Source organism: Phasianus colchicus, chromosome 1 (assembly GCF_987193195.1).
Source record: "Phasianus colchicus chromosome 1, bPhaCol1.hap1.1, whole genome shotgun sequence".
NCBI classification, from domain to species: Eukaryota; Metazoa; Chordata; class Aves; order Galliformes; family Phasianidae; genus Phasianus; species Phasianus colchicus.
Genome location: NC_143436.1, coordinates 75,678,233 through 75,703,507, shown reverse-complemented (window position 1 = coordinate 75,703,507; position 25,275 = coordinate 75,678,233). Strand labels below are relative to the sequence as shown.

Below are 25,275 nucleotides of genomic sequence, written 5' to 3'. Positions count from 1 at the left end.
ATCCATCACAGCATTCCAGTCATGAGAGTGGTCCCACCATGTTTTGGTAATAGCAACTAGGTCATATTTAGCCGGCCGCACAATCGCTTCCAGCTCCTCCTGCTTCAGCTGAGTCATCTGCCTCACCCCCAGCTAAGCATTGTTCCCCTAGGCGCATCTCTGGTGAGCCCTGTTTCCCTGTCATAGCTAGTTTAAAGCTCTTTAAATAAGCCCTGATAGCTCCTGCGGTAGGTTTCTTTTCCCCCTTTTTTTGTCCCTGCATGGACAACAGGCCAGGGACCGAGTAAACTGCCCTATGATCAAAGAACCCAAAGCTTCTGCCTCAACATCAGCCTCTGAGCCAATTATTCATTACCTGCGCTTTTTAAGCCTGCTCCATGTCCTTCACTGCCCCTGAAGGTATAGAACAAAAGATCATTTGCACTCCTGCACCTTGAACTAAATGCCTAAAACCCCTGAAATCTCTTTTTATAGTTCGTAGGCTTCTCTGAGTGATTTCATCACTACCCACCTGAAATAATGGAAAGTAATCAGTGGACCTAACTAGCTTTGGGAGTTTTCTAGTTATGTCCCTGAACCAGGCCCCAGGAAGGCAGCACACTTCCTGATGGCTTGGGTCCGGCATATGGGGCCCTCTGTTCTTCTGAAAAGGGAGTCACCCACCATGACCATATTTCTCTCTTTCCTGACAGAGGCAATCTCAAGGCATGGGGGTGACTGCCTCGCCTTAGGCTCCCCTCTTCCTCCATTGCCTCCCCACTTATCTCCCCTTCAATTTCCAGCATCTCAAACTGTTGCTGAGTGGGAGCTGGGGAAGCGGTATAGGCAGGCAGGGGGGCTCCTGTGACATCAAGTCGGGACTCTTCTAATCCTCCTCATCTGTCAAGTCTGTCCGACTGTGACAGGGCAGGGGGTCAACATCTTTTCTGCTGTTATCTCCCAGGCACCCTTCCCTCCATCACACCAGTGAGTCACTCCACCAGTCAATCTCCTACTCATACTCCCTGATGGTCCTTAACCTGTCCACCTCCTCCTTGAGCTCCATCACCAGGCTGAGTAGCTCATCCACCAGCTCACACCTAACACAGGTGGAATCCCTGCTACCCTCCCTGGGCAGCAGCAGGCTGAGGCACTCCCTGCAGCTGGAGACCTGAACAGCTACATTTCTGGGCAGGCACCCTGTCTGGGTTGCCACGGTCTTCTTGCAATAAGCCCGCTGTCTGGTGGAGACCATGTTTAGGCTTGCGGTCTCAGAGACTGTCAAGAGGAAAGCTGATCTCCTGAGCAAAGAGGGACAACACACCCCTCACCACACAACACCCACCTCCCACACCCACAGCTGCAGAACTGTAATGGGCAGTGTGGGCTGTGCTCACTCACTGAACCTACCCATTCTCAGTGGCCAGCAACCATGGTTACTCACCTGGTGTGCTCTGTGGGCAGAAGCTAGCTTTCTGAGGCTATTTAAAGCTTATCACCAGATGCCAACATCAAGGGCAGGTGATGACAAATTCATAGGGTGTTTAAACTGTGCTGCTAATGTGCCAACTCCACCCTTGCTTGCTCAGCAGCCTGCCCACAAGCTGCCAGTCCCCCAGCACAAGCACAGCACTGTTTCTGGCTTCAAAAAAGTCTTAAAAAGAGCTTTTTTTTGGCCTTTTTCATTTCAGATCCCTTGCCCACTGCTGTCTTACCTGCTCTGAAAGTAGTCTAGTCTCCACATTGAAGATCTATGTGTAAATCTTGCATCTGTTGCAGGGTCCAATCTAGAGCAGTCAGTTAAAAAGTCCATCACCAGATGTCACCAAAGGATATGATGGAATGATGATACTTCAGTGACACTGGAGCACATTGTAGTTTTGTGACACTGCTCCAACTGGTGGTCTTATAGGCTGCAGATCTCAGGGGGAGTAAAATAAATATTTGATCAGTACTAAAAGAGGCACTGTTAATTACACACTGTATTTCTGTCCTGGGTCAAAATTTATGCTTGGACAGAGTTCTGTCCAGACCTTTTATACAACACTCTTTGGCCTGAATACTGGCAGCTGGATAACTTTAGCAGGTACCAAAAGAATGGTTCTGGTTTGCCAGAGTGATATAATTAGTGTCCCCTTCACAATAAAAATTGGGTTTTTATTATAATTTCGGAGGGCCATGTACCAATTACTTGTGGGATTACCATTCCCCTGCTTATAATACTCTACCCCATGGTGCGAGCAGGCCACAACACTTTGATCCCACTTACACTTCCCAAGGCCACTTTACCTCGTGTGTTCCTGGCACTAGATTCCCAGTGGCCGGGAGCAGAAGATTATTTACCCCAACTTGGGGTTTTAGAAATGCATCATTTTCTTTAATTTGAATCCTAAGTGGGAAAGACCAAGTAGTTCATAATAGACACGGGACACTGAGTTGACCATCTCTGGGTCCTTCATTTAAGTCTCTCAGTGTCTCATGCACTCTCTTGGCCCACCTCTGCAGGGACTGAGAATCAGTGTTCAGAGAGGCCTTTAGAATTCCACTGTACCGCTCTATCATGCATGCTCCCATTGGATTACAGGACAGGTAAAATCGCCACTCAATGTTATTTTCTTCAGCCATTTCTGTACTGTCCCACCTGTGAAATGCATTCTCTACTTGTTCTCAATAACGTGAACTGTACCATATCTCACCATCAGTTTGGGGAGCACATTGATGGTATAGAATTTATTTGCTTGTGGTACTGAATAGGCCTGTATTAATCTGCTTGCTGAATCGACACAGGTCAAGGCATACCTGGCCCCTTCAGGCTGAGGGAGGAGACCTGTGTAGTTGACTTGCCATCCCTGCAAGTTGTTTTGTCCTCTGCTGTGGTGGGCTGTTGTCTCTGGCAGAGGTCTCAGTTGCATTCTGGAGCAAGCGTCACATTCATAACATGCCAAGATGATATCTGACATTTGAACAGGTAGCCCTCATGCTTTTACTGCTGCCCACACTGTCTTTTGTCCAGCATGTTGTAACCTCTTCTATAACCATTAAGCAATATTCTCTACTGACAAATCTTTCAGCCACCTAATCTAAGCCAGGCTGTTAGCTTCATCATTTCTCAGTGACTGCATGGACTGATGCCAGTGTACATGGTAGGCATGTACTGTTCTATGCTTAACCAGGTTCCATATATCCAGCCACATGTTTCTGCCTCAGGTTGACTGGGCATGGATAGTCCAATCCTGAGCACCCCACTGGGCAATCTAAAGTGTAAGCCCTCAGTACACAGCCCAGATATCCAAGCAGATATTCAGTGCACTGTCACCTGGTTCCCGGGATATGACCATCCACTCTGCTCATAGCTCAGCCCACTAACTACTTTGTCCATCAAACCAGATTATTTTGGTTGAGGGATGGTATGCAACCATGCATCATTTACTTGGATTCCCCTTTCTGGACCCATCAGTGTACCAGGCATCTTCTGGAATTTTTATTTTTCCTCCTATACAGGACACTGGATGGAGTGACAGTAGTTTCTCCAGGTGCATCACTGTGATATGTCACTGGGCCAAATATGTTCTGTAATTTTTCTTTTAAAGATGAAGAGGACAAGTAACTGTGTTGTCCCAGATAGGCGGCACAGCTTGCCACTATTTGGAATTGGGCCACCTCATCTTAGGAACATACATCAGATCTTTCATTTGCCCTTGAAGAGGTAGTGTTGTTTTTACTGCTACTTTTGCTGTTTGTGTTATTGGTTCACATGCTATGCAGAATAACTAGCCAATAATTGCTTTCTAGTTATTTTGTATCTTTTTTTTTCCATGCTACACATGAGAGCAGAACCCAATTGCAGTCCAAACGGAAAGTTATCACTGCCATAATCCCCAACCAAACCATTCTTGGGTCACATACACATCTAGTTCAGTGGGAAGAGTGTCAATCAAATACACTGAACACCAGAGGTTGTTCGACAACTATTTTTGCTTGTTGAAAAGCTTCTTGTTCCATCTGTCCCCAGTCCCAGAACTAGCCTTTCTTAGTTAGTTTATACAAGGGCCTCAGGGCCTGTGCAAGAAGGGAGTATAAATGTCCTCCAGTATCCCAAGATATCTAAGAATTCTTGTAAGTGTTTTGCAGGGTTAGTGTAAATCCTTGTATTTGTCGATAGTGAAATTAGTTAATACTTAGGCTTCTGTGACCAAAAAACACTCAAAATCTTGGCTGATATCTGGGCCCTTGTACTTTTTGTGTATTAACAGTCCACCCTTTCTTTTGTAGGTAGGCCAGTAATGAGCCTACTGTCTTTTCAAGCATTTCCAAAGAAGCTGACATTAACACTGGGTCATGGATATAGCGATATAATTTGACATATCAGGTTTATTGCACCCCACCAAGCCATGTGCCATCAAACTGTGGCAAAAGATTGGCAAATGAATGTACCTTTGGTGTATGAATGATCCACTGCCTGCCCTCCCATGTAATTGCAAATTCATCTTGTGATTCTTCAGCAACTAGAATACTAAAGAATGCATTGACTAAATCTAGGACATAATGGAAGTTTTCTAAGTCCTTTCTCAATGTGTTCAGAAGAGTGGCAATACTGGTTACCACCGCATGAATTAGTGGGATAAATTTTTCAGTTCTCTACAATCTACAGTCCCATCCCTTCATGTCCTTAATGTAGCTAGACCTAGATCTTCTTCCACAGGAGACCCAGTAGTAGCCAGCTGGACTGCCTGGGGCAATTGTCTGTGCATGGCTGGTTCTAGAATGTCCTCCAAATTCCATTATACTCTCCTTTCTCATTGAGGAGAGCTTAAAACATTTATTGATATTAAGTTGTCACCATAGGTTTACTAAGAAATGATTTGGATATTTATTAATTTTGTTATATTATATATGTTATATATATAACACCTGTTTTTATAAGGTCATTCCACAATTACTGGCAAGATACCAGCCCTGATTGCAGAGCTATTTGAACTATTTTACAAGGGTGATTTTCTCTGGATTCTACAAAATGTATATTTCCCCTAGGTCTTAGGTGTTCTGTCTCTCCTAAGTCAGCCACTATTTGTGCTGCCTGCTGAATTGTTTCATCTGCATCTGCCAAAAAGTTTAGAATGGCTACTAAAGTACTGTATTGGTGGGAGGCTGTAAAATCAAATCTCTCATCCCAGCCATAAATTTTACTAGGCCAGGGCCTTCAAAGTTTTCCTCATAAACTGCCTGTTTCATTCCTTGTTCCCTTATGAATGACTGCAATTCTTCCATGTTATTACACATCCCACTATGAGTAGGATTGGATTCCATATCCCACTATGGATGTCTTACAGGAAATCTTGCAATGGTTTTGATGGGGAAAATCCAACTTCCTTGAGGAGGAATTATCCAGACATCTTCTGGGGTTATGAGGGTTCCCATGGAATTCTTTGGTGAAAATGGTGGAAAAACAGGTCCCATTAAGGAGCAATGAAGGTAACTCCACCAAAAATATTCAACTAGAGAGTCTGATACAACTGGAACCTTTACGAATTTGACTGATAGTAACCCAAAAAACTGAAACATTTAAGAGAGAGCAGGAGTACCATCTGCGGGGTGGCCACCTGATGAACCCATCATCCATACCATGGCTTCCCCTTTCATGGCAGCTGTATTAATGGACTTAAGTAGAATGGATTTAAGTAGAAATCAAGGGAAAGTATCTCTGCATGGCTGTTAAGGCATTGGGATATGGGAGCACAAAGCACCGATCTTAATGGGCCTGAAATACAAAAGCTGTCCTCCATTACATCTCACCCAGCCATGCAGCAGAGACTATATGTGACAGTTAGGCCGAACAATGAAGACAACTTGTTATTATGGTGGCTCATTGCTGTATGTAGACTTCCATGGCCAAATGAACATGATGTGTCTAGTTCAGGATTCTAGATACATTCCCTGGAATCCTGCCAGCTACAACCAAAACAGCATCTGAAAAGTTCTTTGTGATACCAGGCAAAGTATCACTGGGAAAACCAATAATCGCATATTTTGCAAGGACATGAAAAGGAAAAATTAGAAAGGCTAGAAATTATTCTGGTCAGTATTGTTATAGATAATAAAAAAAAATTTTACAGGTATGTTAACAGCAAGTGGAGGATCAAGGAGAAGCTCCATCCTTTGTTGGCGGGGAATATTATCACTGGGGATGGGGAAAAGGCTGATTATCTCCTTTTTTACTTCTATCTTTAACACTCAGGTCATTTGCATTCAGCCGCATGAGCTGGAAGACAGTGATGGGAAGCAGAATAAACACTCTGCAAGTCAGGAAGAAACAGTTAGCGATCTGTTATTCCACTTAAACCTCCACTTAGACTATCACAAGTCCAAGAGGCCACATGGGTTCCACCCAGGAACACTGAAGAATCATAGAATTATAGAATGACTTGAGTTGGAAAGGACCACAACAATCATCTAGTTTCAACCCCCTTACTACGTGCAGGGTTGCCAACCACTAGACCAGGCTGCCCAGAGCCACATCCAGCCTGGCCTTGAATCCCCTCCAGGGATGGGGCATCCACAACCTCCTTGGGCAAACTGTTCCAGTGTGTCACCACCCTCTGAGTGAAAAGCTGACTCCTAATGTTTAATCTAAACCTCCCCTGTCTCGGTTTAAGACCATTCCCCCTTTTCCTATCACTATCCACCCTTGTAAACAGCTGTTCCCCCTCCTGTTTATATGTTCCCTTCAAGTATTGGAAGGCCGCAATGAGGTCTCCCCAGAGCCTTCTCTTCATCAAGCTGAACAATCCTGGTTTCCTCAACCTTTCTTCATAGGAGAGATGCTCCAGCCTTCTGATCATCTTAGTGGCCCTCCTCTGGACCCGCTCCAAAAGCTGCATGTCAGAAGAAGCTGGTGGAAGTGCTCACCAAGCCACTTATAATCATTTACCAGTAGTTCTGGTCAACCAACTAGGCCCCAGATGACTGGAGACTTCTTGAAGTGATGCCCTTCTACAAGAAGTGTCAGAAGAAGGATCCAGGGACTATAGGTCTGTCAGCCTGACCTTGGTACTGAGAAAGATCATGGAGCAGGTAGTGCAATCACACAGCATGTATGGGACAGCCTAAGTATCAGGACTAGCAAGTGTGGCTTTGTGAATGGTCATGCTTGGTCAGCCTGATCTTCTTCTTTGAACAACTGACCAAGCTAGTGGATGAGTCTTTTTTAAACTGTCAACACAGTCTAGCTAGACTTTAATAAATAATACATATGGTACCCTTTGACTTTGTCTCCTACAGTATTCTCCCAGAGAAGCTGGCGGCCTGTGCCTTAGACAGGAATATTCTCTGCTGGGTAAAGAACTGACTGGACAGCTGGGACCTAAGAGTGGTGGTTAATGGAATTAAATCCAACTGGCAACCAGTCACGAGTGGTGTTTCTCAGGGGGTCAGTATTGAGGCCTGCCCTGTGTAATATCTTTACTCATGATCCAAACAAGGGGACTGAGTACACTCTCAGTAAGTTTGCAGATAACACAGACTGGTGGAAGAGTTGATGTGCATGAGTGCAGGAAAGTCTCACAGAAGAATCTGTGTAAGCTGGATTGCTGAGCTGAGACCAGGTGTACAAGCTTCTGCACTTTGGTTGCAATATCCTCATACACACTAATGTTGGGGCAAAGTGGCTGGAAAGCTGTGAAGAAGAAAATCATTCTATGATTATTCTATGAAAGGGATCTGGGGGAGTCAGTTGACAGCTGGCTGAACATGAGCAAGTAGTGTGCCCAGATCACAGGATCATAGAATGGCCTGGGTTGAAAAGAAACACAATGATCATCTAGTTTCAACTCCCCTACTATATGCAGGGTTGCCAACCACTAGACCAGGCTGCCCAGAGCCACATCCAGCCTTGCCTTGTATGCCTCCAGGGATGGGGCATCCACAACCTCCTTGGGCAACCTGTTCCAGTGTGTCACCACCCTCTGAATGAAAAACTTCCTTCTAATATTTAACCTAAACCTCGCCTGTCTCAGTTTAAGAACATTCCCCCTTTTCCTATCACTTCCACCCATGTCAACAGTCATGCCCCCTCCTGTTTATACACTCCCTTTGAGTACTGGAAGGCAACAATAAGGTCTCCCAGAGCCTTCTTTTCTCCAAGCTAAACAAGCTCAGTTCCCTCAACCTTTCTTCATAGAAGAGGTGCTCCAGTCCTCTGATCATCTTATGGCCCTCCTCTGGAACCGCTTCAAAAGCTCCATGTCTTTCTTGTGCTGCGGGCCCCGGGCCTGGATGCAATACTCCAGATGGGGTCTCACAAGAGCTGAGCAGAGGGGGACAATCACTTCCTTCTCCCTGCTAACCACTCCTCTTTTAATGCTGCCCGGAGTATAGTTGGCTTTCCAGGCTGCAAGCACACACTGCTGGCTCATGTCCAGCTTCTCACCTACCAGGACCCCCAAATCTTTCTCCACAGGGCTACTCTCAAAGGAGATCTTTCCACAGTTTGTATAAATACCAAATAGGCCAATGGCATTCTGGCTTGTATGAGAAAAAGTGTAGTCAGCAAGACTAGAGGTGATTGTCCCTCTGTACTCACTACTGCTGAGGTCCCACCTCAACTACTGTGTTCACTACAAGAAAGACAATGAGGCCCTAGGGCATGCCCAAAGAAGTGCAACAACGCTGGTGAAGGGTCTGGAGCACAAGTCTTGTGAGGAGTGGCTGAGAGAAGTGGAATTGCTGGAGAAGAGAAGGCTCAGGGGAGGCCTTATGCTCTCTACAACTATCTGAAAGGAGGTTGTAATGAGGTGGTAGGACAAGAGGGAATGGCCTCAGATTGCACCCAGGGAGATCCAGGGTGGATATTATGAAAAATTTGTTCTCCAAAAGAGTGGTAATGCACTGGAACAGGTTGCCCAGGGAGGTGGTAGAGTCATTGTCCCTAGAGGTTTTCAAGAAAAGAGTAAATGTGGCACTTAGGAGCGTGGTTTAGAGGGTATGGCAGTGACGGTCAAATGGTTGGACTAGATGATCTTAGTGGTCTTTTCCAATCTTAATGATTCTATGATTCTATAAGAACATAAGAGTATGCTGGCACATTTCTAGAAAAAGAAATAAAAAAGAGATTGAAGAAAGGAATATAATCAGACTTTCTGGTTCACGTACTTTAGATAGGATGCGGTAATGAGAGTTTGCTTTTCATTTCTATAGATGCAGGATCTGGCACATAACTTGCATTTCAAGAATTATTATTCAGTTTAATGTGATTTGATTATATTCTGCTTTTGAGAATTCAGATGTCAGCTACAATATATTGCATTAATTCTTCTAGGAAGAGATTTTCCTTGTCTTTTCAATAGACTAATGTATCTTTCCAGGTTATTCTTATCACTAGTTCTTTACAAACGCTGTTTGTGAACGGCGTAGTGGAATACATGAATTAACAATGACTGTTTTGAAGATATGGCTTGATTCTTGGGTGTTCCAGTGTGTAGCCAGGAGTTAAATTTGATAATCTCCATGGGTCTCTTCCAACTCAGGATACTCTGTGATTATCTGCTTTTGAGGTAACCCTGATATATATGGAGCACTGTATTTTTTTCCTTGAAGTTCAGATTATATGCAAGTATACTTACTCTCTTTTTTGCTACTCTTTCCTTTCCTCCACTGTGATATCACAACACATATCTCTGCGGAGTCGAAGAGGTGACCTTATTACTTGTCTTGCATGTTTTCTGAAAGTCTCTCTGTGCGCTTGATCACTCGTGCAGATAACAGTGTTCTAGGCTTATATACATTTTGCATGCTCAGTTGGTGCTTAGATGTTGAACCAGGTGTCCTCCATCAGTTATTTCAGCACCTAGTTTGATCCAGAATTGTGGTCACCATCTATCAAGAGTAAGGCTTTGAGCGTAATCAAATAGCGAGCTCATTGTCAACATGAGCTAGCCCTCGAGAGCAACAGCCAGACCGAAGGAGGAAACAGTGCCACAGGTAGGAGGAAGAGGTGGGAACTAGAGACAGAAGACATCATTTTTCAGATTTGATACTTCTGGGTTCTACCGAGAGACAAGAGATCTAGAATTATGCAGATATTCAGTTCTTTCAAAGAGTACCTTTGAAAGAAAAGTACTAGTCTTTGGCAGCCTGTGTACATGTGCCTTACTGGACCTTGTGCTAACACTTTAAATGACACATCCTGACTTTGTGGGGCACTCAGGAGTAGGAATCTCCTGTGTAGTGATCAGTATTTCAATTGTATCTCTTTACATTCAGCCTTGTATTCCGCCCTTTCCTTTCCAGATTCCAGAATAGAGATCATAGAGGACATACTCTTTATAGAGAAAATCGTCTAATGCAGTATGGTGGCTGACTTTTGTAGGAGTTAAGGAAGAGGTGACTAAGCCTCTAAATAGTTTTTAAGCTTACTTGAAGAAATGCCAAAAACTTGAAATGGAATGGCCAAATTTTAACCTTCCTTTCTTCAAATGAGGTGTTTGACGATACCACTCTAATCAAGTTTACTTATAATCTAATTTAAACTTCTCGACCTTTTCCTTCAAGTGATCCTGAATAAAGAATGGATTTCTTATATAGACTTTTATTCCTAGGTATTTCCTTGGGTATCGTGCTTCCTTTTAGCCTGGTCAAGGCCTTTTTAATTAACATGCAGTCTCTTTTGTCTGGGACTAATGAATGGGGAAATTAAATATTTGGAATATTTTGAAGAGACAAGTGATGATTAAAAAAAGAAAGCCATGATGTAATGAAAATATTTGCATGCTTTTACAGGTCTGACAGACTGCACTGAAATCAGCCTTTCTTGTTGCTCACTTGCAGAACTGAGAAGTTTAGTGGGAACCTAAAGAACACACGTATCACCATATTATGCCCTCTATTTATACATATGAGGACTGTAACAAAAGTAATGCCTTTTTATATTGGCCCACAATGTCAGAGGTGAATGTTGTTGGTATGGATGTAGAGGTTCAACCTTCCCAACAATATTTCATTAAATTTTCTTGCTGTGTGACAGATGGCAGCAGAGGGGTTGCTTTGGGGATAGGAAAGGGGTGTTCCTTCTGGATTTCCTGGTATAGGACAAGGCATCATTTATGACCACTACATTGTAATGCTGACTAAGCTGAAGGCTCAAACTTTCAGATTCAAATTGGGAAGAAGACAACCTTTTACTTGTAACACAGTAACACCAGGACCTATATCAGTTTGAAGACTCTGGAGCATATAGCCAACCTTGGCTGCGCTGTCCTACTGTATACACTGTGCAGTCTGAGTTTACCACCTTCTGACTTCCATCTGTTTGGACTAATAGAAGACTGACTGCACATGCAAGATTACCCTAACAACAATGCTTTCACATCAGCTGTGAAGTAGAGGGTCACCTTCACTGGTGCAGTTTTATGAGGGCAGTAAGAAGGCTCTTGTTGATCCCTAGCAGAAATGCATAGCTATTGGTGGTGAAAAATAGCATTTTGTAGCTGAGGATTTGCTCTATCAAATAATGTTATTGTGTATTTTGTTATAGTTTTCGTGGAAATAAACAGGAGGCATTATATTTTGAGGGACCTACACAATAACTGTACTGTGTATAATGTTTTCCTGTATAGTCTTGGTATAACTGTGTGGTCAAGCTGCAGTAACAGATTTCTTTGTTACAGCTGCTGGAATGGAAAATAGATTAATTTCTGTAACCTGAAACAGAAATGTTACAGTTTGTTTTGTTTTGTTTTTTATCATATGAAAAACAAAACAAAACAAAACAACACCTTTGTCCTTTTTAATTAAATAGATGCTTTCAGAGTACAGAAATTTGGAGACAAATATGTTCAAGGCAGATTAGATGAGAAGCCTTGAGTGCAGCAGGGACACAAAGTCTGTTGAAGTAAAAGCCACTTCCCGAAGGTGACACTTTGCCTTGGGATCCAGAGAGATTGTTCAAACTCTTAAGTTGTTGAGGTGACAGAAAGATGGAAAGAAGAAATCTGTCTTTCAGGGTAAGTGGTATAAGTACACTTAAGTGCTTTCATTTTAGCCTCTTACTCAAAGTTCTGTGTTTAATAGCTTGTTCTAGTTTATAATGTAATAAATGCCACCTTTACAGATCAAAACATAAGTAGAGAATTTCTTAAGCTTTTTTTTTTTTTTTCTTCTAAGGTAAAAACTTCAAGCTTAGGTCAACTTGAGGTCCAATTTGACAAGAAGCAATTGTTTTTCCCTTTCTCTACTATAACCTGAAATGATTATACATCACATTTGACCTATATTCAGTAACTGTTCTTGTCTTTTGAGATGGTCCCCCAAAAGTTCTTTGCTTCATGCATCACTAAGAGTCTCCTTTTTCACCAGTGTTTGGAATACTCAACTTGAGAATCTCAAAAGATTTCTTGAAGCATTCACAGAATCATAGACTCATAGAATGGCTTAGATTGGAGGGGATCTTACAGATCACCAAGTTCCAATGCCCCTACCATGGGCAGTGTTGCCGACCACTAGATCAGGTCGCCCAGGGCCCCATCCAACCTGGTCTTTGACAGCTTGGGATGAGGCATCCACCATTTCTCTGGGCAACCTGTTCCAGTGCCTCACTGTATTCTAAGAAATTCCTCCTTATATCTAACGTAATTTTTCCCTCTTTCACTTTAAAGACAATCCTCCTTGTCCTGTCACTATCAGATAGTGTAAAAAGTCAGTCCCTCTCCTGCTTGTAAGCTTCCTTCAAGTACTGGAAGGCCAAAGTGAGATATCCCCAAAGGCTTCTCTTCCTCATGCTAAACAACCCCAATTCCCCCCAACCTTTTTTAATAGGAGAGGTGCTCCAGCTTTCTGATCATCTTAGTGGTCCTCTGGATCAGCTCCAAGAGCTCCATATCCTTCCAGTACTGGGGGCCCCAGGCCTGGACTCAGTACTCCAGGTGGAGCCTCACAAGAGTAGGATAGGAGGGGACAGATACTTCCCTCACCCTACTGGTTAACCGTCTTTTGATGTAGTCGAGGATTCTGTTGGCCTTTTGGGCTGCAAGAGCACACTGTTGTCTCATGTCCTGCTTTTTGTCCACCAGGACCCCTAAGTCCTTCACTGCAGGGCTACTCTCAGTGTGTTTTTCTCCCAGACTGTACTCATATCTGGGATTGTCCCAACTCAAGTGCAGTTAGTCTTGTTAAACCTCATGAAGTTATCATGTGCCCACTTTTTGAGCCTGTCCAGGTCCCTCTGAATGGTGTCCCTTGTATTTTCAGCTGCACCATTCAGCCTTGTGTCATCAGCAAACCTGCTGAGAATACACTTGATATCACTGTCTACATCATTAATAAAGATGTTAAAGAGCAGTGGTCTTAAGACAGACCCTGGGGGATATCACTTATCGCTGGTCATAGAGCTGTTGACAACAACTCTTTTGACTATGACCTCCTAGCCTGATCTAGATGTGAATGTTCCTGTTTATTGCAGGGGAATTGGACTAGATGACCTTAAAATGGTCCCTTCCATTTCTAAGGATTCTATGATTCTATGAATTATTTTTCTACCTAGCAGTCTAGGCTTCAAATCCATATTTCTCTACTTTGGAGATAAGAATGTGGTGCAAGACCATGTCAAAGACCTGGCACAAGTCCAGGTAAATGACATCTGTTGCCCTTCCTTTGTCCATCAATGCCATCAGTCCATCATAGAGGGCCACCAGATTAGTCAGGCTCAATTTATCCCTAGTGAAGCCATTCTGGTTGTCTTCGGTCACGTCTTTTGTCTTGTGCCTTAACATCTCTTCCAGGACGAGTCATTGCCTGAACTTCCACAGAATGGAGGTGAAGCTCACAGGCCTGTAATTCCCGGGTTTAAATTTTTCAAATATGATGGAGAACTACTTGGAGGGTATAATTTCCCATCAGGATGCGCACCATCTCTTATGTCTGAAGGTTGTCAACAGGTTCCCCTTGATCAAACACCCCCCATCCGCTAGATGACTTATCGGTCCCTAATTTTAACCCACAATCTCTCAACATGTTTATGACTGTTTCTCAGAGGCCACATCAGCCCTTTTTTTTTTTTTTTTTCCAAAACCCTGGGATGGATATCTTCTGTCCCCATAAACTTGTACACATTCATCCTCATGATATGTTCTCGGACTTGCTACACTCTTTTACTGAGATTTTGTTCCCCTGGCCTCCAGGGACGTGAGAGGCATGGGAAACCTGAGTATCAGTGGAGGCTGAGGCAAATAACCTGTTAAGTATCTTATCCTTCTCCATGCCTGAGGAAGCCAGCTCTTCCTTTTCATTTATCAGAGTGGGTACACTCTATTTCGCCCATCTCTTCTGCACAGTGTGTCTAAAGAATCCTTTCTTGTTTTTTACATCCCTCTTCAAGTTCAATTCCATCTGCACCTTGGCTTTCCTGATCCCATCCCTACATATCCAGACAGCATCCCCATATTTTTTCCAGGCCACCCATCCCTCGTTCCATTACTTATACTTTTTTTTTCCTGTAGTTTGACCAGCAGACCCTTGCTCAGTCATGCTGGCTTCCTGTCTTCTTTGCCTGATTTCTTATTCTGGGGCAGGGGTTTCTTTCTGTGTTCTCAAAAAGGTCTCCTTGAAGTGCTGCCATATCTGTTCTGTTTGTATTTCCCTAAGAACAGTTTCCCAGGGTATATCATCCAACAATTCCTGAAACAGCCTGAAGCTCGCTCTCCTGAAGCTCAAGGTCCTGACTCCACTCTATGCCAGGCCTGCACTCCTTGAGATCATAAACTCCACCAGGGCTTGGTCACTGCAGCCTAGGCTGCCTCCAATCTTAATTTGACAGTCTCCTCCATGTTGGTGAGCATCAGGTTCAGCAGTGCTTCACCTCTGGTGGATTTGTCTAATACCTGAACCAGCAAGTTATCGTCAGTGGACTCCAAGATTCTCATGGTTTGTTTGCAGCTTTTGTGTTGTTTTCTTGTGTTGTTTTCCCAGCAGATGTCTGGGTGGCTGAAATTTCCCATCAGGATGAGATCTTGTGAGTCCACAATCTCTTGTATCTGAAGGTTGTCAACAGGTTCCCCTTGATCAGGCAGCCCCCTGCTGCTGGATGACTTACCAGTCTGGTCCCTAATTTTAACCCACAGTCTCTCAACATGTTCGTGACTGTTTCTCAGAGGCAGCTCTTCACAGTCTATCCATTTCTTAACATAGTGGGCAACGTCTCTTACTTTGCTTATCCCTTCTAAAAAGTTCATAACTCTCAGTCATGATATTCCAGTTATGTGAGTAATCTCACCATATTTCCATGACAGCAATAAGATGGTAGTTTTTCAACTGCACCATGGTTTTCAGTTCTTCCTGCCTATTTCCCATACTATGTGCTTTGGTATAGAGGCACTTCAGGTGGGCTTTTGGCCACATTACTTTCTTAAAGGAACCCTTCCAAAAACCTTTAATCAAATGTAAGGTTTTCCCCTGCTGCTTCCTAAAGTGACAGTGTTCCCTGACTCTTCTATGTTACTCAGCAGTACATACCCTTCCCGCAAGAAATCTAGTTTGAAGCCATGGTGATAGGCCCAGCCAGCTTGCTTCCTAGTATATTCTTGATCCTCCTGATCAATTGTGTTCTATCCCATGTCAACATTTCGTGTTTATTGAAAGTGTGTCCTAGATCGCAGAAGTCAAAGCTCTGGACATGACACCATCCATTCAGCCATTCATTCAGCTGGTCTGTTCTCTTCCTTCTGCCCTCATCCCAGCCTCCTGCACTCCTAACCCCTTCAGCATATCCCTAAGGAATGTAAAATCCTTTTTAATATTTTTTAATTTCCTAGTTGCAGCCTCGTGTGAACCAGCTTGAAAGATCAAGTGTAGTCCTCTGTCTTTACCATACCTCATATCCTCTTCCTGATGTCCCGGATGCAGGCCTCTGGCAGGCAGCAGACCTCTCTAGAGAGATTATGTGGGTAGCAGATGGGTGCCTCAGTGACACTCAGCACAGACTCTCCAATTACTAAGACCTTTCACCTTTTTTTAGTAGCGTTAGTTGTGACTGGAGTTCTTGTTTGGATCTTCTTAATGTAGTTGCCCTTTTTGTGATTCTGAACCACCGTCCATACCTTCTTCTCTTTCCATCTCCAGAACTTCATGTCTTTTGGTTAGGGAGACTTCAGGGGCAAGGGGAGGGCTTCTCCTTCTTCCCTGAGCAGAGACAAGGGTCCAGACTCTCCCTGCACAAGTTTTCCCTCTGTCAGTTTGGAAGCCTGCTTACTTTCTTCCCCTTGCTGGGACCTAAGGCAGGGCTTTATTCTATTTTCCTAGGATTTAGTTACTTATTTTGCATAGGAAGTAAGATGATGATATTGGAAGTGTTTGAACAGTATTTCGTTTTCATGAATCATCATATGGTAGGAGGAAAATAACAACACTTCAAATACATTTGCTTATTGTTTTTTGCAGCTGTGTAGGGCTGATTATGATTCTATTTCTACAATGTTATACATTATACGTATGTTTGCTTCTAGCATAACTGTGAACTGCTACCAGCTTTCCAAAAGCAGAATGCTTTCAATAGAGGAATTGATATAATCCAAACATTAATATTTCCTTTTTATCTTAGTGCATGTAGGGATAAGGATATTTTGCATGTACCAAGAGAGAAATTTACTGCTAATGCCCATCTAGAGTGTCTGCCAAGGTTTTTGCCAAAATATTTCAGAATGTTGTGTAATTTGACTACCATTTGTTTTCTCCTAAGGACAAATATTCTGATTACTTTCTGCTGGACACTGAAGCACATAGGTCTGGAATAAACTGCTAATCTTAACTGACATTTTATGGAGGAATTGTGTTCACTTCCAAATACTGGAAACAGAATAGCTGTAAAAGTTCTAACTCTCGAGAGCCTGTAGTGGTCTTTAGGTGATATAATCATTAGATAGGAATGCAATTGCCAAAGCCCTTAGTAATAAGGGTTCTCTGTAATACTGCTGTGTCCTTCAATCTTGCTGTATCTTTCACCAGACTTCTTTATTGCAATCTTTAGAAGTCAGCACTTCTTGCCATGATAAATGCAGCTTTCCATCATAACCATGGATTAGATGAGAATTGATTGATTTAACTCCTGCAAAGATGAGTTGTTTCAAACTCAGAAAGATTATCTTACTTATTTATAAGAGGAAGGACAGAAACACTAGTATTTGGTTCCATGAAAAATAAACACAATATAATGTTAGTGAATGGAGAGCAGGAGTTTCTTAATCACAAATTTTTGTAAATGTATTTTTTGTGTGTTTGTGTATCGGTAGGAATCCATGATTCTGATCATTATCAAGCTTCAGAAAGGACTTCCCAGATATTTTCCTTCTCAGTCACATACTTCTTTTATATTAGGATGATAAAGTAATCAAAACTGTCTTTATATCATACTAGTTCACTCAAGAAAAAGCACATATAGAAATGAACTTTTCTATGAAAATGTTTATCATAGCTGGATACTTCTATACTTCTGTGTTAGTAGATACTCATCTACATGATTTTGATCATTTTCAGTAAAATGTCTCAATCTTTTATGTGATGTCATCAAAGGAAATCAATAATCTTCTCTGCTTTATTTATTTGTTTGTTTGTTTGTTTATTTATTTATTTATTTTAGGTATTAGCACATTAATAGCAAACAACGTTTATGATGCTGCATACCCACTTCATGATGTATGTATCCCATTAAAAATCTAGCTCTCTCATGATATTACTCAATAGCATGAAGGATGTTCCAAAATCAATGCCTCCTGTTTTATTATGTTGGCCCACTACATTAGAGGCAGATGTTAGTGATATGGCAACAGAGATTGAACACTGCTTCCAATATTCCATTATATTTTTTTGCCTTAGGGCAGTGGGCAGAAGAGGGCCAATCTGACAAAATGATGTCTGACATGGCATTATATATGAAGCAACGATCTGGAAAAAATTGTACCCACTGACATTCATTGACAGTAGCTGAACATTTAATAGAGATGAAGCAGTGGATGTTAGCACAGTGGGTGGTGTGTTTCAGCAGTGATGATAACGTGAAAGACAAGCCACATTACAGATGGCCACACAGATTATTATAAATGTGGTATTCAGGCTCTTATTCACTGCTGGCAAAAAAGCATAGCTAGTTGTGGTGATCATATTTAAAAGCAGTGTTTTGCAGCTCATAATTTGCTCTATCAAATAATGCTATTGTGCTTTTTGTATCTTTTTGTAGTTTCCATGGAAATAAATAGGAGGCATTACTTTTGGAGTGTCCTATGTACATAGACTTTAAAGATTATTTCCGGTAACAATGAAAATACATTCTATTATTTTTAGTGTGCAGTTCTAGCATTAAAACCTTTGTAGAAATATGTTTCAGACTGTGGCTTAAAAGTAAAATCTACACTGTATGAGCAGCTGAGCAATCTATTATTGAATTTACTGTTTTTACTTTACATTTTCTTTTTTTAGGGTGAATATGAATACCAAAATGATGACATGAATGAGAGAAAGGTACAGTACATTACAAAATTAGTGAATTAGTGTAATGTTAGGTTTAATTTGCTATGTTAATTAATGTCCGAAATGTTGTCATAAGATAGGAACCGACATTTAGTCAAACAAATGCTTTTTCAATGCATTTAACACTTATTACACTGTTTATTTTTCTGTTCTTTTGCACACTAAAATTTGTTTGTAAGACTTTCTATTACATTTCATTAAGTGTTTCAGTGAATTTAACTTTATGTAAATATCTTGAACTGCTTCAAGTTTTGCTCCACATGCACAGAGAATATTTTTCAATATTTTTCAAAAATGCAAAAGTAGTTCAAGAATTTATATGATTATTCTCCTTCCATAATCAAATGATGCTATAGATGAATAATTATGAAACTAAAACATAATTGCATTATTCATTTTATTGTACATTTACTTAAATTATATACAATTTTTAAAAATCTACTTTCAGTTAATTTGGAAAGAAAATGGTTCTAGCTGTCAAATGACTTGAAAATATATCACCCACCATCTGCACAAGAGAAATGGATGCATGATCTCTTCAGATTATATTTAGTACATATACTTACTATTATGAATGTGTAAAAACATTTAATTAATGGAATCCGCTAAGAGACATTCCATTCTTTACTGTTTGTATTTTTTCCTTGACATTCAAACATTAAGAATGTAAGTAAGGAGGGAAAATTGTGGGGAAATGGAAAAGGGAAGGATGAAGAAAAAGAGAATGTCTGGAGGCCTAAAGTATTTGCTATATTCGAAGCTAAGTTGCATGTACTCATGGTAACTTGTAAATCATTTCATAAATGTTTTTGAATCTTTGATATTACATATTGGCATCTGTTATGTGAAGGAGAATTAAGAAAATGCCATTTATTGTCTCTGCTCAGTGTAGTTTCTGGGTGCAATTGCCACAATTTATGATTATTTGAACTCCTGATATTAAGAATGAGTTCATAGATCATTCAAGTAAATTTGATTTCTCCAATATTGGGTAGGTAAAAATCTGAAAACATAATCTTTATTGGTTTTGTTAAATAGTGTTAATATTCAGCCACAAAATGTCTTCATGAGACATATACAATTCCATTTACTATTCAGACAGAATTGGAAAGCAAACTATGCAGAAGCTTGTGTACTTATGTCTATAATTTTGAACCTTTTGTTTGTGAAGAAATTGTCTCTGAGTAAGTGTAGTGGTTTCATGCACTACAGGAGGGGAGAAGAAGGGGGAGAAGACCTTCATGGCCCCTTTCACTCTCCCATCCCCTTTTTGGTGAGAAGAAAAACAAAAATGACCCAACTGAGACAAGGAGAGATATGAATTTACTACAATGGTAAAAGGATATAAGATAATGATATAAAAAAAGAGTTACAGGTAATAAATCAAACAAATGGTTGAGAAAGGTGTTTCGACCATGATGTGGCCACGCTGCCCAGATGTGAAGAGTCTAGTTCACTTCCATTACCTGGAACTGAAGACCATGTAGGAAGTACTGGAATCTCCTGGGAACTGTAGTCTGTCTCTTCTCAGTGTATCTTCCTCTTGGAGAGCCAGCTCTTGTGTAAGAATAGCCAACACTACCAGTAGGTAAGACCCAGAAAATGAAGCATCCTGGCACCATGTTCCAGCACTAAGCAGCTTGCTGCATGGTGACATGATATAGAATACTGATAAAACCAGGACAAAAAGTGATAATGGTGATACATTAAGGGACTCTAAAAGTCAGATGCATAGTTTTCTTCTAAGATTAGTACATTTTTTAGAGAGAAGGAAGGTAAATGATCAGTAGTCAATGTAAGAAGATTGGGTAATGTGAGAGAAGGGTAAAGAGGGCCTGAAAGCACTAATACCTAGAAAAGCATTCACCCTACTACTTGGTGTTGCCTTCATTTTATGCTGTCCAGTAGACTCAGCTATGAAGTGTTAAGCATTAAAAATATAAAAGGGTCTTCCCAGAAATAATTAATTAATTATTCACATGTTTCTGCTGGCTAGACGTTGAATCTGCTGTAGTATTTCTATGCATAACATCATCTGTTTTCTATCTGAATCTAATAGTCTCAATTTTTATTTTCCTGAAAGGTCTTGATCAGATTTAAAGGAAAGGGTGGCATTTTTGTGCTTTATTCCTCTATCTCTATTTGTTTTGCCATTTTAACTTGTCTGCATCTTCCATTTCACTAGTCTGTAGTATAAACCCAAAGAATGATGAACAGAACTTGTCTGGAATATGTAGGCCAAAAAGGCAGCAGTAATTAAGCCATAATTAATACTTATTTAACCCTCTTCAGCATTTCATTGGAGAAAATGATCTATTTTCATTTGATTGTTTATGGCACGTCCTACTAGAATTAGTAATGAACTGTCAATGAAACCCACTGTCACGGAACTAACTAGATCAGTTTATGCCCGTGACAGTGGGCAGTAGGCCCCTGCCCTCCCCACCCCCCGCCTGGGCCCACAAAATGGGAAGGAAGGGGGAAAAGGAAAAAAACAGCGGCAACAATCTATGGAGGTAAACTTATTTTACTAACTATGATATCGGAATGCAAGATAACACAATATAATACAATCTAATTGAAATTGAGACCAATAAATCAAATAAGATAGGAGAGAGAGTTTCCGAGACCAAGTCAAACCTGAAAAAGCTTGGAACGGCTAGGAAAGCACCCTCCAGCACCCACTGCCAGGCAGTAAGAGATCGCCCCCCCCCGGAAGGGTCAGTTCCCATGAGTTCCGTAATGTATAGGGATAGGTACGTAGCATTAGAGCATTAACACTTTAATTCCAGTACATGATGTTTTGATGTGGAATATTGAAAATCAAATAAGCAAAAACCAAAACCATGACACTCACTGTCTTCCTAACACTGCAATAATCTTTTCCTAAGACTATGGTAAGGATAGTTCTCTGTTTCAGTGTGATTTCTGCTGTAGAAAAAAAAAAAAAATCCTTTAAAGAAACATATTGCACAGCAGCATGTTAATAACTTGCAATGATAATTAACGCTAATTTAGTTTTTTTAAACTTCTAATTAACCCTTCAATACTAGAAATATGTTTGACGCTGAGAAATATACATGGGATTCATTACCTGTCTGGGAATTACTCAGCTGTTATATATTATAGCATATATTATTACAACATCCATAGGTTATTAGAAGCAGATTGAAAAAATGTTATCATAAATCTACATAGAATTCTGCTTTAAGTGAAATTGATAAAATACAAAAAACTATATTAGGAAACCCTTTTCAGAATTCATTTCAATTTAGTAAAAATCAGGAAAGGAAGCCCATTCCTTTCTCCATACTAATCTTAATCTTATAAAATTGTATTGCTAAGTCTAAGGGTTAGTGTATGCAGCACATGAGTGGAAAATATCCATACCATAAACTCACTTTCAGTGTTATGTCTTTTGGAATTGACATTACCAATGTGATTCTGCTGTCTGATAAAATGCTGCAGCAAACTGTTCCTAAAATGATTGAAATTTTAAAAGACCTGTCTTTCTGCTCTTCACTTTCAATCCTCTAGCTTTCAAGTAGTCCTAATAATTTAATAGTTTTAACATTCTTGTTTCAGTGAAAGCACTTACCAGTAGGGTTATGTATGAAACTAAACCAGATTATAGGCAAGGGGTGATTTTAAGGTGGTAACCACAAGAATTCATATGAAAATATCAATATGTCATCCAGGGCAAAGCTGCTGCTGAAGCTGAAGAAAATTGAGCCTAGTTTCACCATTTCTTCATACAAATGCAAAGCATTTTTCAAGACTGTGCTCTGTAACAGCAATGTTCTGTAATATAAGATTCTACACTCCTTGAATCTCATTGCAGAATTTTCAATTTCTTCAGTGGGGTGGGATTTACTCCCTTATCTAAGACCAGAAAGTACTCTGAAGTGAATCATTAACAATTACACATTGGCATAGCTCCATTTCCTTAAATGGCTGCAAGCCAGTTTCCTTATTCTGAACAATAATAATCAGGTAGATAGGTGTCTGTGGGATTCAAATCTTAATTGCTCTGATGATATTTACCTAATCCTGTCACACAGCATCTGCAGGAGAAGAGGCATTATAAACATTAGAAAAGTAAGAATGGGAAACCTCAAAAAATAGCGAGATAAAAAATTCTACATCTTATTGTTATCTTACTAATTGTTTTTGAGAATCTTTGTTGTTTCCTTTGTTTCTGTTAAAGAAATCAATAGTACAAATATTTAATTTATCTGCAGAATGTACTCTGTTTTCTTTATTCTGATTCGTGTGCATGTGTTTCTCGTTTTGTCTTCCTCTCCTGCTATTTTTAAACTTACTGCCCAGTCCTAGCCAAATCTGACAGAATAGTAGACATCTCCAAGGTATTAACTGTGCAGTTACATTGCTCCATATTTGCTACAGTTTCTGTGAGACTAGCAAGCCACAGACAGTGATTACAGAAAGGGAACAGGTAGTCCCTTGGGAGACACAGAAATTCCACACAGAAATATTCTTAAGATGTAGTTTCCTTACTACTCTACTGTACTAGTAATGATGCAGTGCCTTATTTTTAAGGAGCTGACCTCACCTCTTATGTGTTACTCCTTCTTTCCGCACCCTCTCTATTTTGTTTTTGAAATTAGGGACAAAAGGCTTGACATGTCTTTTTGGATAAAACCATACTCTGCATTCACAATCAATAAATAATGATGTAATTCATTTACTTTCATTTATCAACATGTTCTTGTTTTCATTTATTATTATTTTTTTAAATTAGTCTGTACTTCAAGAAATAATTTTCAATGAGTATATTTTCTTAGACTGTCTAAAGTCCTCCCACAGCATAAAAATGTGAAAGTAATATAGAGAATTCAGGTGTTTCCATAGAAAATCTTGTGGGTTTTTTTTGTTGTTGTTTTGCAGTTGTTGTTTTAAATGGAACTACCCTGTTTTTTACTTCCTCTGAAGTTAAAACATGATGAATAGCCATCCAAATTTGTTAAATCCTTCTGATGTTTCCTCTAAGCTTCCTGGTGGTCTGCACCTATTTCTGAAAAGCTTGTTGAAAATCCTTTCTGAATTATTAATAAGTATGTACACTGTTATAAAATGCACTACTATCACATTAACTCTTTTGCCAAATTATTAATCGGGTGGTGATTTCTATCCAGCAGCTGTCACTGGTTTCAGAACAATGTAATGCCTTTCATACCATAATTACTGATTTCCTTTCCATTTACTCCCTCAGTTACCAGCTAGAGGTTCAGGGGTACAAGCTTCAGGGACACGAGAAATACGAGAATCCAGCCTTCACTCCTGGCTGGAGTGAAGACCAAGGCAAAAAACTCATTTAGTATCTCAGCCTTCTCCATATGTGTCTAGTCTTAGCCAGTTTTCCTTTCTCATCTACCAAAGGAAGTATGCTCTCTTTGGGCTGCCTCTTCTAGCCAATGTACCTATAGGATCCCTTCCCATTCTTTTTAATATCCCTCACTAAGTTCAGTTCTACCTGTGCCTTAGCTTTCCTAATCTCCTCTCTGCAAGTCCAGACAGCATCCCTGAACTCTCCCCAGGTGATGTGCCCTTGTTTCCAACAGCCAGTCAAATCCCTTCTTCTTCCTCAGTCTAGCCAGCAGGTCCTTGCCAAGCCACGGCAATTTCTTGCCTCCCCTGACTGCTTTCTTATTCTAAGAGACTGAGAGTTCTTGTGCTCTCAGAAGGGCATCCTTTTGTGCTGCTTGTAACTGGTAGGCGGGTTTGGAGTTCCAACACTAAATGTTTAAAGTTGTGTGTGTGAGAGCAGCATGAGGAGAGAAGGAGCTATATATAGCGTCCACTGGACACAATAGTCTCAATTGTTGCAGAAAATTCTTGCCACATTTCTTACATCTTGATATATCTTTACTTATCAGCTTATCAATTTGATTTTGAACTCTTCTTGTCTCACTTCACCTTTTAGCTGAAAACACTGTAGAGTTCCTTACTTGTGGTATAATTCCAGACATTAAATAAATTATATTAAAGATGAATTTTAGTCTAGGAGTATAATTGTTTCTTTCCAAAGATCTTCATGAAGCTATGGCATTTTTTTCCTTCTCTTTAAACACTTGTTTTTAACATTACAGTCAAATAAATATGATATGGAGGAAGTAGGTATATGGAGAAAAGGCTTGTTTATCCCATATTTGAATTTCTGGCATGACTGAAGTCTTCTTTAGCTGTTCAAAAAATGTATTTGTATTGAACTACAGAAAACTGTGGGTTTGGTTTTTTTTTGTTGTTGTTTTTTTTGCTCCATTCATTTAACTTTTTGACAATGTCTATAAAAACAAACAAGAACAGTTATCTCAATTTAATTTATTGTTTGTTTTGTTTTTATTTTATTATTTAGTTGCTGTATCGAGAATGGGCAAGATATGGAGTATTTTACAAGTTTCAGCCAATTGACCTCATAAGGTAATATGGATTTATAAGGACAACAGGAGACCCTGTTCTTATCTGATACAGATTAATAAGAGTTCCTATAGTTACTTCAGCATATGACATCTTAGATTGATTGATACATAAGAAAAAAATTCTCCCTGCTTTTCTGTAGTTCTGATGATACCTTTCTTTCTGTATATTGTGTTATCCTAAAGAAATATAATATTTCTCATTACTTTCATGAATTTTTATTGGATTGTGATCAAAGTTGTCAATAACCAGAAACAGTTTGTGAAAGTATTTGTCGGTTTTGAAATTGATTTATTTTAATTCTGATTTTACAAATTTTATCTATATGAAAACATCCATGTGTTCACATTATTT

General features: G+C 40.3%; 1 protein-coding gene across 1 annotated transcript in view; it reads left to right on the top strand.

Annotated features, from left to right (window-relative positions):
* ANO2 (anoctamin 2) overlaps nucleotides 1-25,275 on the top strand; it is a 196,664-nt gene that overhangs the window by 29,904 nt on the left and 141,485 nt on the right. The window contains exons 8-10 of the mRNA XM_090139455.1: nucleotides 17,597-17,652; nucleotides 18,433-18,474; nucleotides 24,860-24,924. Of these exons, the coding sequence (XP_089995581.1) occupies nucleotides 17,597-17,652; nucleotides 18,433-18,474; nucleotides 24,860-24,924 (163 nt within the window). The remainder of the gene's footprint in view (nucleotides 1-17,596; nucleotides 17,653-18,432; nucleotides 18,475-24,859; nucleotides 24,925-25,275) is intronic.